The sequence below is a fragment of the Habropoda laboriosa genome, unplaced genomic scaffold (assembly GCF_001263275.1).
Source record: "Habropoda laboriosa isolate 0110345459 unplaced genomic scaffold, ASM126327v1 scaffold95, whole genome shotgun sequence".
NCBI classification, from domain to species: Eukaryota; Metazoa; Arthropoda; class Insecta; order Hymenoptera; family Apidae; genus Habropoda; species Habropoda laboriosa.
Window position 1 is genome coordinate 561138 of NW_017100204.1, and position 13501 is coordinate 574638.

Here is a 13501-nt window from a genome sequence, read left to right on the forward strand (position 1 = left end):
CAATGAAATGATTTCCATGCTTGAGATCTTGACGAGATACCATTCTATAAATATTGAAAATAGTTTGTATTTCTAACGTGGTTTGTTTTTATTGTTACAGAGTTAATCACCTGCCATCGCCGATTAAGCGAAGGAAATTCGCTATGGAAGATCGAAAACGAGAGATCTCGTCTCTGTTAAAATGTCTTTTGCTGCATCACGCATGAAGAAAAACCGTTGTGTTCTCAAGTATACGTTGAATTATTGATCGAAACGAAACGAATCGTGGAAAAGAGAAACGAAAATGAAAGTGAAAGATTTTGCAAAGACTATAGCGAGACTGTCGGCCTGTTGAATGGCCGAAAAGAGATCACGCGGTATTAGAGAGAACTAGAGTGATCAGAGGTCGCGACCATTGGTGGCGATGTCCAGGAAGAGGTCCTTCAGCTGGACACAGGAGCACGCAGGAAAAAGGATCGCAGAGTAGTCTAGAGGCAGGGCTACTATGACTGACTATTTGGATCCGCATTTCGTCAGGGCTCTCTGCCGCGATCCGGAACGACGAACACTTCAAGTAAGATAATCGAATTGCGTGATCTTATCTTTCGCTCGTGGAAAATTAATAAAATTTGCATTTTAATTTTCCCGTTTTTGAAATTTAAGTTTTTCCATTTATTAGATTTGAGATTTCCAGCTTTTTAAATTTGGGTTTTCCAATTTCTTAAATTTGAGATTTCCCATTTTTGAAATTTGAGTATTCCAGTTTTAGAAACTTGAGATTTTCAATTTCTTAAATTTGAGTTTTCCAATTTCTTAAATTTGAGATTTCCCATTTTTGAAATTTGAGTATTCCAGTTTTAGAAACTTGAGATTTCCAATTTCTTAAATTTGAGTTTTCCAATTTCTTAAATTTGAGATTTCCAGTTTTTTAAATTTGAGTTTACCAATGTTTTAAATTTAAATTTGAACGTACAAGTTGTCAAATGTTTTAAGTTTGAACTTGCATTAAAAATTTTTTAGATCTACATTTGGAATAAAATTTTACGTGACTTATAAATTGGTATAAATTAAGTTAGTTAATATTTAAGTTTCGCAGGTTCATTCGCGTGATTTAAGCATTCCATTCATATTCATCCTACCCGTTTCTAATAAATTTCAAATCAACGCACAAACACTTCGGTACATTTTTATTCATCGCGCGATCACCATCAAATCACGATGGTTAATCGGGTTGAACTTTCAACAGATGGCCAAAGGATGAAAGTAAATCGTCTCTGGTCACGTGTAACTTTCACCGTGCTGTACTTATAAAACAAACAAAACTCATATCTACGTGAAATCCCTCGAGAAACCTTTACCAGAAGCAAAAAAGTAACATTCAATTCCTCATTAGAACGTAAACTTTTTCTATCATTTAGAAACCTTCGATTTCCAATTAAACTCGAATTTACATTTTTCAAACATTAATCAGTTTCATCAATATTACAAAAAACTTTCCACACAACCTATCTCAAATTATACTTTCCCATCGTTATCAAAAGAAAATGAGAAATAAACTCACAGAGGGCTGTAAACATTTATCTCATAATTCCATACGCCCAAACTCGCCATTTCTACCTGTCAATTTTCCACAAATAAGAATCTCAGAAAATCACTTATCCTCCACCTTTGTTATCTCCATAATCCACGATTTTACGCGCGTGTGTGCACGCACAAAGATGCATTCGTGACTACGTTTTACGGTGGTCGAAAGGTTAAAGGGCGTCGTCAATATCCTCAAGCAGCAGAACAGCTCGAACTTTCCAAACGAATAATCCGCCGCGTCTTATCTTCGCATAATCGTATTGGACTTGTGCACGCAGCGTCCTGGAATTTACGTAAAAGAAAAGAGAGAAAGAAAAATCCTCGATTTCTTCCGCGATGAAATTGCTCGACCGTCCAAGTTTTCAATACCAATTAGGTGGTCGAAGGCTAAAAGGGTCGCGAAATTTTCGATAAGTCTCGTTTCATAAAACACGCCTAACGAGATCGAAGATTCTCTGATCGTACCAAAAACCGTTCTTCCGAAATGGAACTTCCTGTTCAAATATTCAAAAAAACAAGTATCTTCTCGATAAAGGATACTTCGATAAATTGGAAATTTTGCAATTCGAAGTCTACTCAAGTTGCTCTTTAAACGAACTTACCATTAACGCAAGAAAATGGCAGAACGAGGACGCTCCGGGAGAAAGTTTCGCGGTTTAGACATTTTGTCCTGTCGCCATCGCGGCTGTACAATTCTTAACAATTTTACAAGTATCGTTAAAACTTCTCCCCCCCTTTAGAATCCTTTGTATTCTTTACCCGATAAAGTTTCCAACAAGTAGTCCTCCTCAAGTATCGGAAACGGATGGTGAATTTTTCGGCGAAGAGGATTCTCGTGTTAAAAGTGACGCGGGGCAAAAGAAACATTTATCAACGCCTAACGTTCGAATAAAAATCGTAAGACTTTTGTCGCGTTGGAATAAAAAAAAAAAAAAGGAAGAAGGGAACGGTTGTTTGAAGTTATTCCGTAACAGCCTCCTTTGTATCCTTAACTGCCTTTGTTCCATCAGGAGCTTGGACTAACTACACCAATCGTACGTTTCTAATTCGACCGTCGAACGGTTGATTGCGATCGGAAAAACTAGCTTGCTTTGTTCTATCGCGACGTCCCTTTTTTTTTTTTTTTTTTTGTTATCCATGGCCTATCAACGTGATCGAACGATTTTTACAATAAAATAGCCTGTCGCGTGTGTTGCAACCGCGACGAAAAAATTGGCGATACGCCAATAAATGTCGTTTCGCTCGTCAGAGATGTATATAATCCAATTTAAACGTGTCTTTTATTTGTTTATTTTTTCTAGAGGATTCTCCATTCAGATTTCGATGTCTACGTTATGTCACGTGTAAAAATGACTATTATTTCCTTGGTGATTCGTCAAGTGTGTTCCTTTAGCGGTAGAATTTCCTGCTTTGAATATAGATGAATTTGTTTTGGAAGGACGGTTTCGTGGAATTTTGATGAAATTTTTTCACGGCCGTAATAATCGTCGTAACGCGGTAAATTTATTTGGAGGAGGCGATAAAGAGAAGTTGAAGTTTCATTAGGTTACATGCTGGGTACCTACTGGCGGTCAGAGAAGTACGTAAAGCTTGGTTTCGGGTTTTGTCAGGATCTAAGGCTCTCCCTGGATTCTGTATTAAAAGGAGAGGTCGTGACGAGAAGTTTGCTTTAGACGGTGAATAGTTAGCGTCAGAAAGTTGTGTCCCCTGACAGGAACAATGCGTTTCTATTTCGACCTAAAGTGCCTACCTATCCTCATTCGCGGGTAAATTTATCCAAGTAATTTTCGTAGGAAAGCTGCTCGAAATTCCGCAACTATCTCCCGTGCGAGCAACTTGGTAATACTGTAATCCCTTTTATCGAAATATTAGATAATATCCTGGGATATAGGATGCTTCAAAAAATAATGACGCTTCTGTAAGGAAATAGAGAAAAATTCAATTTCTCAGCGGAGCTAAAACGTGTAAATTAGATTCATAATATAGAATTCTTTTTTTCGTCACATTCTGTTATAGAACGATTCTTCTTTCAGCTGTTCCGAACGCTACCAGGTCAACGTTCATTTTTTCAAACTTTAAATGCGTTTTTTCCCGAAACTGGGTTTTTCGTTTTTGAATTTGGTGATCCATATCTGTGGAAAAAATTGGGGTGCGAAGATGAACGAGGTGTCAAAATGCTCAGCCATTTGTGTACTTTTACAGCGATTGCTTTGTGTGATTACTTGGAAATTAAAATTCAACATTTCAAATTGAAATTTTATATTCGACGAGTATAACTTTCAAGTCACGTGACATTGTAAAGGGTTGACGTAATATACTGTGTCTCTGAAAAAGTAACTTCCGTGCAACTGTTGAAGCAGTTTCATACCACTCTGTACGCAAGTACTTGAAACGTCTGCGTAAGATAAATTGAAAAAAAAGAAAGAAGAAGAAATAACTTTTCCTCGCGAATATTTAATCAGCTTTCATCGTGTCGCGTGACTGGCGTATCGATCGTCGTTCGTCGAGCCAATTAAGAAAAATCCCCGAGTCACGGATTTTCATGAAAAAACCATCGAATTCCGTGGCGCGAACGCGCCCCAGACGTCCTTCTCTGGCTCCCTTCGTTATTTTCGTGCTAATTTGCAACCGCTCGAACCGCGAGGCGGACGGAGAATGGCGGACGCGTGCGGCGTCGCGCGTGCACCAATGCAAAGCGTTCGCTAAACAGGGAGACATCGAAATTCAGGGAAAACGGCCGTGTGCAATTTCGTGCACAATGAAAGTCTCAGATATTGTGCGAGATATCGATCCGCTACCACCCACTGTACCGCAGTTTTAAACAAAATAATGGCGTCTGTACCGACGTCCTCGATCGGTGAATATAATTGACAAGCTTTTTTCCCTCTCTCTCTCTCTTTTTTCTCCGCGTGTGCTTTTTCTTTTTCTCTCTTCGTTACCCTGTGTTTACTCGTCGCTTTTCCGCGGATACAGGCGGAACAAGCCGCCTCGCGACTCTTTGAAATCTCATTCTTGCGGAAACGATTGACGCGCGTGTTTCATCGTTCTGGTTGCCGGTGTTTGCCGTTAACAAAACTGTCAAACTTTGTTGTCTTTGGATTTGTCCCGTTCGATCGCAGAATTGCGATTCCGCTCGTCTGTGAAAAGAAAACATACGGAGATATTCGACTTTGGTGACATTTCTTTCTTCTATTCCAATTTCTTTTCAATGTTAGATACTATTTCTCGAGACAAACTTTTGTCAATTTTTATGTTCAATATTGGAGGAGTGTGTCACAGAAGTATAAACAGTAATTTACCTTTTAATCTATCTGCACTTCGCATTAATATAACTACCATCGAAGCAAATTTCTCTGAAAAATTCCCTCAGCACAGCAAAGCACGTTTTAACACTTTCCCCAGGGTACACCCATAATTTCCCTATCTTCGTCCGTCAACAGTGCCCAAGCAATGAAACTCCAGAAACATTCGTTCCAGTGCTAAAGAGAAACACCTGAACCATTTTTCATTTTACTTCATTCCTACCGTTCCATGCCAAGTATCGAAACGTGCGAAGAAGGGGAAGAAAAAATCCACGGAATGCTGCGAAATTAAGAAATATTTAGAAAGCTGAGGAGAGCAGATATTCTCCTGGCGACGCAGAGATTAGCATGAAGTATTCCACTGCAAACCGCGTGTATTACTGCCGATCAAAAGAATGAACGCACTCGGTTTTATTAGCGGAACAATTCACTCGCTTTGATACGTGGAGGAGATCGCCTGAGAACGTTTTCTCCCCCTTTTTTTGTGGTACTGATCGGCATATCTTTTTCTCTCTGAAACGAGGATGAGTTTTGAATAATATACAGGTTACTTGCCCTTTCGTTGCGTTCCTCGTAAAATCCCTTTAATAATGCAATTTCAAGGTTCATTAAACTCCGTGCAGTTTCTTGTATAAAGGCGCGTGTAAGTGCAGTGCTTGTATTTCTGCTTAGAACGTAACACGGGCATTGTATCCAGAGGTATTTAACAGGGTGAAAATTACCTGGCAAGCTTGCAATTGTCCGGATGAAAAATTCATTTTCTCTCTTTCTCAGCTTGAAATTTAAACGAAATCTTTTCTACTTGTTTTTCTTACATTAGTTTCACTTTCGTTTTCCTTTTATCTCGCTTGGTGTAGAAACAGCGACTGTATGGCCGAGCGTGTCTCGTTGGAGATTTAATTTATTTATGTATACACTTGCTAGAGTTGAAAAATTTCTCGTAATTAGTCGGTGTTTGATTTCTTTAATTTGAGAAGTTTGAGTTAATCGTCAAAATTGCAGGAAATAATTCTTCAGCTCCGTCGATGATGTATCTGAATGATCAATTGAGCAATTTCATAGATTTAATTCCGAGCTATCGAGACCTCCCGACGGAGGTCAATTAAACGTTCCTTAATTCAGACTGCGACGTTAAATATCCACAGTTCACCTTGCGCACTTTTACAGATCAACATTTTCTCCCATTAAATCATCCTTAGCATAATCTAAAATTTCACTCAACTCGCTTCTACACAATGCACCCTGTGTATTATTGGCAAAAGTTAGTTTAGAAAGTTCGTTTCATCTCCATTTCAAGCCATAAATTCAATTTCTCCGAGTAATTTCTCCAGCCAGTCGGGAAATTCAAATTAAACACGGTCTAGAATTTTATCTTACACAAAATCATCCTGTCTACAATATAAAAAACACAAACATATCTTTAACCGTATCGCTATATTTTTCCGCTATTGGAAGTGGGTTATGAAAAAGAAATACACCCGTCCCCCGATTCACACGGATGATCAGAATACCGTGTAAATCGAAATCGTGGCTTCTTGCATGAAAAACCGTGTAAATCGGGGAAAAAACAAAATGATTTAGTTAAATTCATTATTTGAAATGTAAAATAAAAATAAAATAAAAATGAAAAACAAAAAGTATTCAGGGTCAGGGTTTAGTTTCGAGCGAGCGAGCGATGAAGGCGAAAATAGCCGGCCGCCAATGAAAGATCCGCGGCGGCAGCAAATGAATGCTTTTTGTGTGCAAAAAAGGGGGAAATTCCGTTCATTTTTTAGTTTAACGCCAGTGTTAACAAACGATGTTTGTGGTACTAAAAAATGACTGTACAAATATGTGCGCAGCATAAACTTTCATTTTTAACAGTTGATATTTCCGAAAAGCCGTTATTTTGAAAACCGTGTAAAAGTGAAATCGTGTAAATAAAGTACCGTGTAAATCGGGGGATAGGTGTAGTCTTTTAATCTTGTGATATGCTATTTATCGACGGACCCAGAGGAAACGTCTTTGCGCTATTGAATGTTGCAAAGGACTGTGTCTGGGCACCCAAAAAGAAAGTTGGGGTCCCCTTGTACCTAGGAACTGTTTACATTATGGTATCGCATTGGAAGTCATCTCCTGGAAGCCTTAGTGCCTTTGTTTAAAATAACGCGGAGACATTTTTGTACTGACTTGATTATTTCCACAGGGTGTTGTTAGAAATAATCCAACATCCGCCAATTTAACCGATCGCATTGGAGCACGTATTCGCAGTTTCCAATAAAAAAAAAAAAAAAAGGGGAGCATTTCCATCGACAGATGGAGCAACCCTGATCCATCTTCGTAGAGCGAAATGCACTGCTCCATAATAGATGGAAAATTTCGTTTGGGTGCTCGTAGGTGGACGTAAGGGTGGGAATAATTGATATTTACGCGGTTCCACGAGGATCCCCTTTTTAAAATCTTACGAGACGGTGCCTCGTAACTTGGGTTCATGCGATCCGTACGCGAAGGTCGTCCAGTGTTCGCTCCACTTTTCGTGCGAAAAAGGAGGAATAAAAAGGGGGAGAGCCAGCGGAGGAGGATCGAGAAAGAACATGGTCGGTGTTTCGGTGAGACAGACGGAGGAAACCTTGATTCGCCAGAGGTTTACGCGACTCGTAGAGTTATTCGCACTCTGCCAGACCGAGAAACTCCTCCTCCCTCTCGAGATCCCCTCGACGCGGCGACATTGTTATTTTTCGACGGTTAAAAAGTCTGTCGCCTTCGTAATTTTGCGACAGAGGGAACGCTGGAAAAGTTTGAAGCGCTCCGCGTTTCCCGCGATCGATAGTGTATCGGTGCTCGAAGCAATTAGCGGATGCCGTTTTTTGCCACGGTTTTACGAGAGTAAATTGTGGTTTAATTGTTGAGGGAACTTTCGGGGCGCCTCGGAGATTCTTGGCGGGAGTTTGAAATGTTGGGATCGAAGTGGGTAAATAAGTAAATTCCATATTTTAAACTAATAATTTCTCTATACCATAAGATATGCCATTTCTCCGGTAATTTGAAAATCTCACTTTGCCAAAAACTTTGTTTCCCTTTTCTTCAGACATTCGCTTATTTTTCAAAATACGTACCAGCCTTTCACCGTTTTCCTGGCAATTTGGAAACTCCGCTTTGCCCAAAATTTAGTTCGACTTTTCTCTAAACAATACAATTTTAATCACAACTGGTTTAATCATATCTGACGTACTTATTGCTCACGACAGCCCGTCGTAACTTGGCCAAAAACATTTTTACCATCAGCGTTCGCGAGACACGCGAAGCACAAGTCGAAGTCGGAGCACGCAAGAGGTAGCAAGTTTGTTTTAAATTGAAACGATCCAAAGTACCGAGCAAGTTGAAAGCGATAAGAGCCCCTAACAGCTCCCACTTTTATTCCTAGTCACTTGTTTCCCTCCGATTATCTATCCGTGAAAAGGTACACACGATAGTTGGAAAGAAAAGTGTCTCTCCTATTGTCTTCCATTTCCACGGTTATTCCAGACAGCGGAATTTAGTATCGGATTTTCCTGGAATACACATTTATCTTGCCTTAGATTGTAGCAAAAAGCTTGCTAGAAACTATAGCGGGAGAGAACCCCTTATGGGTCTCTTATCTCGTCTGGCACCATGGTCAGCGGCGGCCATTACGCTACATTAGGAAAGCCGATTTTATGGTTTTCTTTTTTAGAGGGGCAATTTTCGGGGATTACATAAATCGACAAGCGTTACACGCAATACCAGTCGAACGTGCTGCAATCTCGTTTTTATAACACACGCTGGTCGAATCGACTTTGCTGTTCTCGTAATAAGGATTGATTTTATGGGTGGTTAGCGTCCTCGAGGAACACTTCTTGGGAAAGTGCTTCGACGACTTGGTGTTTCGAATTGAAATCTTCAGGGCTAAATTTTTAAGGAATAGTTTTAATATAATTTGTAATTGTTGTAATAGAAATTAAAGGCTTTCAGAATGTTGTTCTTAAGATCTATAGCTAATAGAATTAATTTTTTAGCGCCTCTTGCTTTGTCATAGTCGTTTCATGTAGAATTCTTTCTCTGATGCTTGTAGAAGTTGGGTTAAAAATTAGCTAATGCTTGTTGATTGAGTAAATTTAGAAAAATTGTATGAAATTTTTCTCTGACACTTGTGAAAGTTAAGTTCAAAAGTCCTTGTTGATGAGTTCTAAGATATTATTTGTCTATTATGGTAGTGTATATTAAAAAATAATCTTGTTATACGTAAGTTTGAATTGGAGTGTTTAGATCTATATAGTTTCAAAGCACTCGAGCATGCGTTGGAGGTGAAAATCGAGGAACCGTTCCCTCCGGTACCATTTAAATGATCCACGGGTTGGGTTGATATTCCTGTGAGCTGCTAATGTTGATTGCGGTTGGCGTTGCAAACAATCCAGACGAAACGGCGCCGCGAAGTTTGCTAGCTCGAATTAAACATGCATCGGACTAGACGGATGAATTCGATTAGGGATCTAGCGTGATGTTATCGGGGGATATACATGTATAACGCGGAACCATAAATGTTTAACCGGGCTAGAGGCTAACTGATATCAGAGTTCGCAACATGGAAATGAAATTGTGCGGTGTACGTTTGAAATATGAAATTTGGACGAGATATGAAATATAAAATATGAAATTCGAAGAAAATTTGAAACGTGAAATATGAAATTTGAAGATTTGGGATTTGAAATACGAAAGTTGAACAAAATGTGAAATATGAAATATGAAATTTGAAATTTGGGATTCGAAATATGAATTTTGGACAAAATTTGACATGTGAAATATGAAATTTGAAAATTTGGGATTTGAAATATGAAAGTTGAAAATTTGAGATTTGAAATATGAAATTTGAAGATTTGGGATTTGAAATATGAAAGTTGCAAATTTGGGATTTGAAATATGAAAGTTGAAAATTTGGAATTTGAAATACGAAAGTTGAACAAAATGTGAAATTTGAAATTTGGGATTCGAAATATGAATTTTGGGCAAAATTTGACATGTGAAATATGAAATTTGAAATTTAGGCTTTGAAATATGAAATTTGAAGTACGAAATTTGTAATTTGGAATTTAAGGTAGAAAATTTATTGAAATAATTTCCCAGGATCGATTTAGAAACGTAGATCCCATGCTTCCTTACTCCACAATTAGCAGAAAATCCATCTAATTACATTACCACAATTAAGCTCCGCCAGCCATGTACTCTCTTCAGGTGTAGTAATAAAAAGTGGTGAAACAAGACTTTATAATTGAGAACCACCTAAGCACTTTCATCACGTGTACAATTATAAACCGAAGCTACACCTATCTAAATCATAACAAAATAATTACATCCCCCCAAAAAACCGCGCACATTACCATAGAAAAATAAAGAAACTAAAGATACACTAATTCCTCACGATAATTACAATACATCCTCCATTAAAAAAAAAAGACAAAAAAAAAACACGAAACAACTATGTAAGGTATACCTACCGCAGAGTATCGTATCATAAAATATTCACTAAACGTCTACTTCTTTTCCTTTTTTCGTGTACCATAAATAACCATGAAGGTATTACGATCGAAACGCGCTAAAGTTGGTTGAAACTCGGCGATGGAAGTTGGGAATATTCCCAGTTCACCAGGGGGATGATCTGAAACTAACGATCTGAGAAGTTCGGTAAATTGCACGTTCGTTAAATTACGTTCGTACAGGATGCATCCTTGGAGCGTCGGGTTCTGATAAGACGTGCCTTAATCACGTAACATCGATTATCGCGAAAGTCGATGCGCGTTATAATATACGTCGCGTATGGTAGCTTTAATTATCGTAACGACCAAGTCGCTAATCCATCCTCCTCGTTGTTCGTCTATTCTGAACTTGGAATTACACCGACGAAGGTAAGTATCTCTCTCTTTCTGATGGTTCTTTCTACGGAAAAAGTCGATCGAGCGGAGCTATTTTACTTGTCCAACAGCAAATCAAGCGTGGAAATTGAAATCCTTACACTACTTCTCGATCACCTGCATCACGAAGCTGTCTTGTCCGCTGTTCGCTTAACCAAACAAGGGATTTTTGTGTGTTTTTTTTCTTTTTCTCTTCTCTCGACACAGGAGTGTTTCTTTTTCTGATAATGTCAAGGCGACGGGCGAAATTGTCATTTTATTTTTCGTTCATTTTCGTCGTGTGTTTCCGACGAACAATGGCACTGTCCAACAATGCACGCGGCTATTACGGCTGCGCCGGAAGTACATTCAACTGTATTAGCTTTTCGAGCGACTTTAATTACGCCCCGTTGAATGAAACTCGTGGGAAACGTATTGCACGTTGAATCCGTGGAAATCTGAATTTCACCTGGACAAAATGTTCGTACATGTTACCGGGAGAGAGTGAATCAGAGAGATTAGTTTGCTATTTAACCCTTTCAGCGATGTTGCCGGGTGTGCAGGGGCTTTGAAAAATTTTCTCGCGCTATGCCCTTCGCGCCTATAGGCGCTTTCGATGTTTTAGGGTAGTGCGTCCTTCGCGCCTATAGGCGCTTTCGATGTTTTAGGGTAGTGCGTCCTTTGCGCCTATAGGCGCTTTCGATGTTTTCTCGCAGTGTAATGTGTTGGGGAATTTTTGCACATTTTTGAGTTAATTTGAGCCTTGAGTTTTGCACTTAGCGCACTTCTATCTTAATTTGATGGAATGACAAACTTAAGACTTGGAAAGTTTTAAAAATTTCAAAATTTGTCACCTTAATTTTTGCCCTTCGCGCACTTACGTCTTAATTTGATAAAATGACAAACTTAAGAATTGAAATTTAAACAATTTTTAATAAGCCTAAACGAGAGATTTTGCGGTCGCGATTGACCTTTCACCTTAATTTAAGCCTTACTTTTGCCCTTCGCGCACTTCCATCTTAATTTAATAAAATGACAAATTTTAAATTTGCCAAAACGAGAGATTTCAAACCCTTTCAAATCTACCGAAGCGAAAGTGTTACTAAATCATTTTCAGAAGTTTATTTACTTATTCCGAAACTTGAACGTCCCATAAACGAATTTTCGAAAGGTAAAATAATATTTATATAAAAAAAAAAGAGGTGTAAGGAGGAACTGCTTTATTTAATTTGCTTAGTTGTGTCAATGTAGTTAACAAGCATGGTTCAGATGATCAATTTGGATAACGATAGCGTAGAGATCATAGTGTACGATAACAGGGCACATTAGGGTCGCATTAGAGGCAATTGCGTTGGCGCGCGCCTCGTTCGAGTTTGTAGATTGCCTCGTCACTATCACCGATACGTCGATCGCGGCCACTGAATTCGAATGGTACACTTCTGACAAGAGAGCACTTGCACGAGTACTTTGCAAACATGGCAATACACCTTGGAAGCGCCTTACGCGAGCATCGAGTACGAAACGAACGAATTTCGTGTGTTAAGAACTGTACGAATAGATTTTGAGATTTTCTCTCGTACTGTTTCACAAACAGTCAAATGTAGAGTGTCACGAAAATTGCGGTCGATTTGGAAATTTTGTTTAACTCTTTCAGGACGATAGGCTCGTATAATACGGTTAAAAAATTCACATATTTTAAGTAATAAAATTAATATTCATTAAGATGAAGTTATTTAAGCATATTTGAAGGAGGTACAGGGTGTTTTAAATTTTCCATTTGAATAAGATTTTTATTTACAGTTTTGTAGGAGGATGGTTAGTTTAAAATGCACTTTTTTTCTGTTTCAGGATCTGCAGATCATATATTATGGTCTGCTGGGTCTGGAAGCGTTACGTCCGTGCAGAGATTCCATTCTCCGTGGGCTTTGCAAAATTGTACGATATGAAAGGCACCATGCGAACCATGTTCTTTACTAGTAAGTATTTTATTTTTCTTTTGTAACAGATTTGTGTCATTTTTAAACCTATAATTCGTTCCATTTCACGTAGAAACTATTTTCAGGCTGAATACACGAACGAAAATGATTATTATCATTAGAATAAGCGCTTGTACCAATTTTTCCTAATTAATTTACGTTCGTTTTTATAGAAGTTTTCTACGTTGTCTGAAATAGATAGCTTGATAAAAAAGTAACAGGGAATTTCTTTATCGACAACATTTTTTATAGCTCTCGCTGTTTTATCGACGTGTTTCTTTCTTACCTCGTGCAGAAAACTACAGGGTGTTGTAGAAAAAGCGAGCATAGATGTCACTAGAATATTTACCGTTCAGTCGTCGGTTCCCGCGATTTTAAAGCAGTTGGTGGTGTTTGTCAGTGAAAGGGAAACATATTTTACCTTCGTGAAAAAAGAATATAATGCAGCAAGTATTTGCAAGTAAGTAGAACACACTCGTTCCACTCGTATCTTGAACTTGTTCCGAGATGAAGTTAGAAAACGTAAAACGATACGTCTAGCGATAGTTTCGATATAAAAGTTAACCTTTACGTTCAGTTTCGATATGTCAATTAGACGTGTATATCAATTACACGCGAATTCTTTCATTTCTAGCAGTAATTAATACAATACGGCAAACTTTCTGAATTATTTGTTCAATACGATAATGTTAACTGCCAGATACGTGTAAATTTACAAAATTCCACAAGCACGTTCTTTCGACAAATTCTTCATTTCGATTAACAAAATGGCGGCAGA

At 38.4% G+C, this 13501-nt stretch overlaps 1 protein-coding gene across 1 annotated transcript; it reads left to right on the forward strand.

Annotated features, from left to right (window-relative positions):
* The first annotated feature begins 254 nt into the window (after positions 1 to 254).
* On the forward strand, positions 255 to 12724 carry LOC108570575 (rap guanine nucleotide exchange factor-like). The gene is made up of 2 exons (XM_017932455.1): positions 255 to 553; positions 12596 to 12724. The coding sequence occupies exons 1-2, from the start codon at positions 485 to 487 to the stop codon at positions 12722 to 12724; spliced, it is 198 nt and encodes a 65-aa protein (XP_017787944.1). The 5' UTR covers positions 255 to 484.
* The last annotated feature ends 777 nt before the right edge of the window (positions 12725 to 13501 follow it).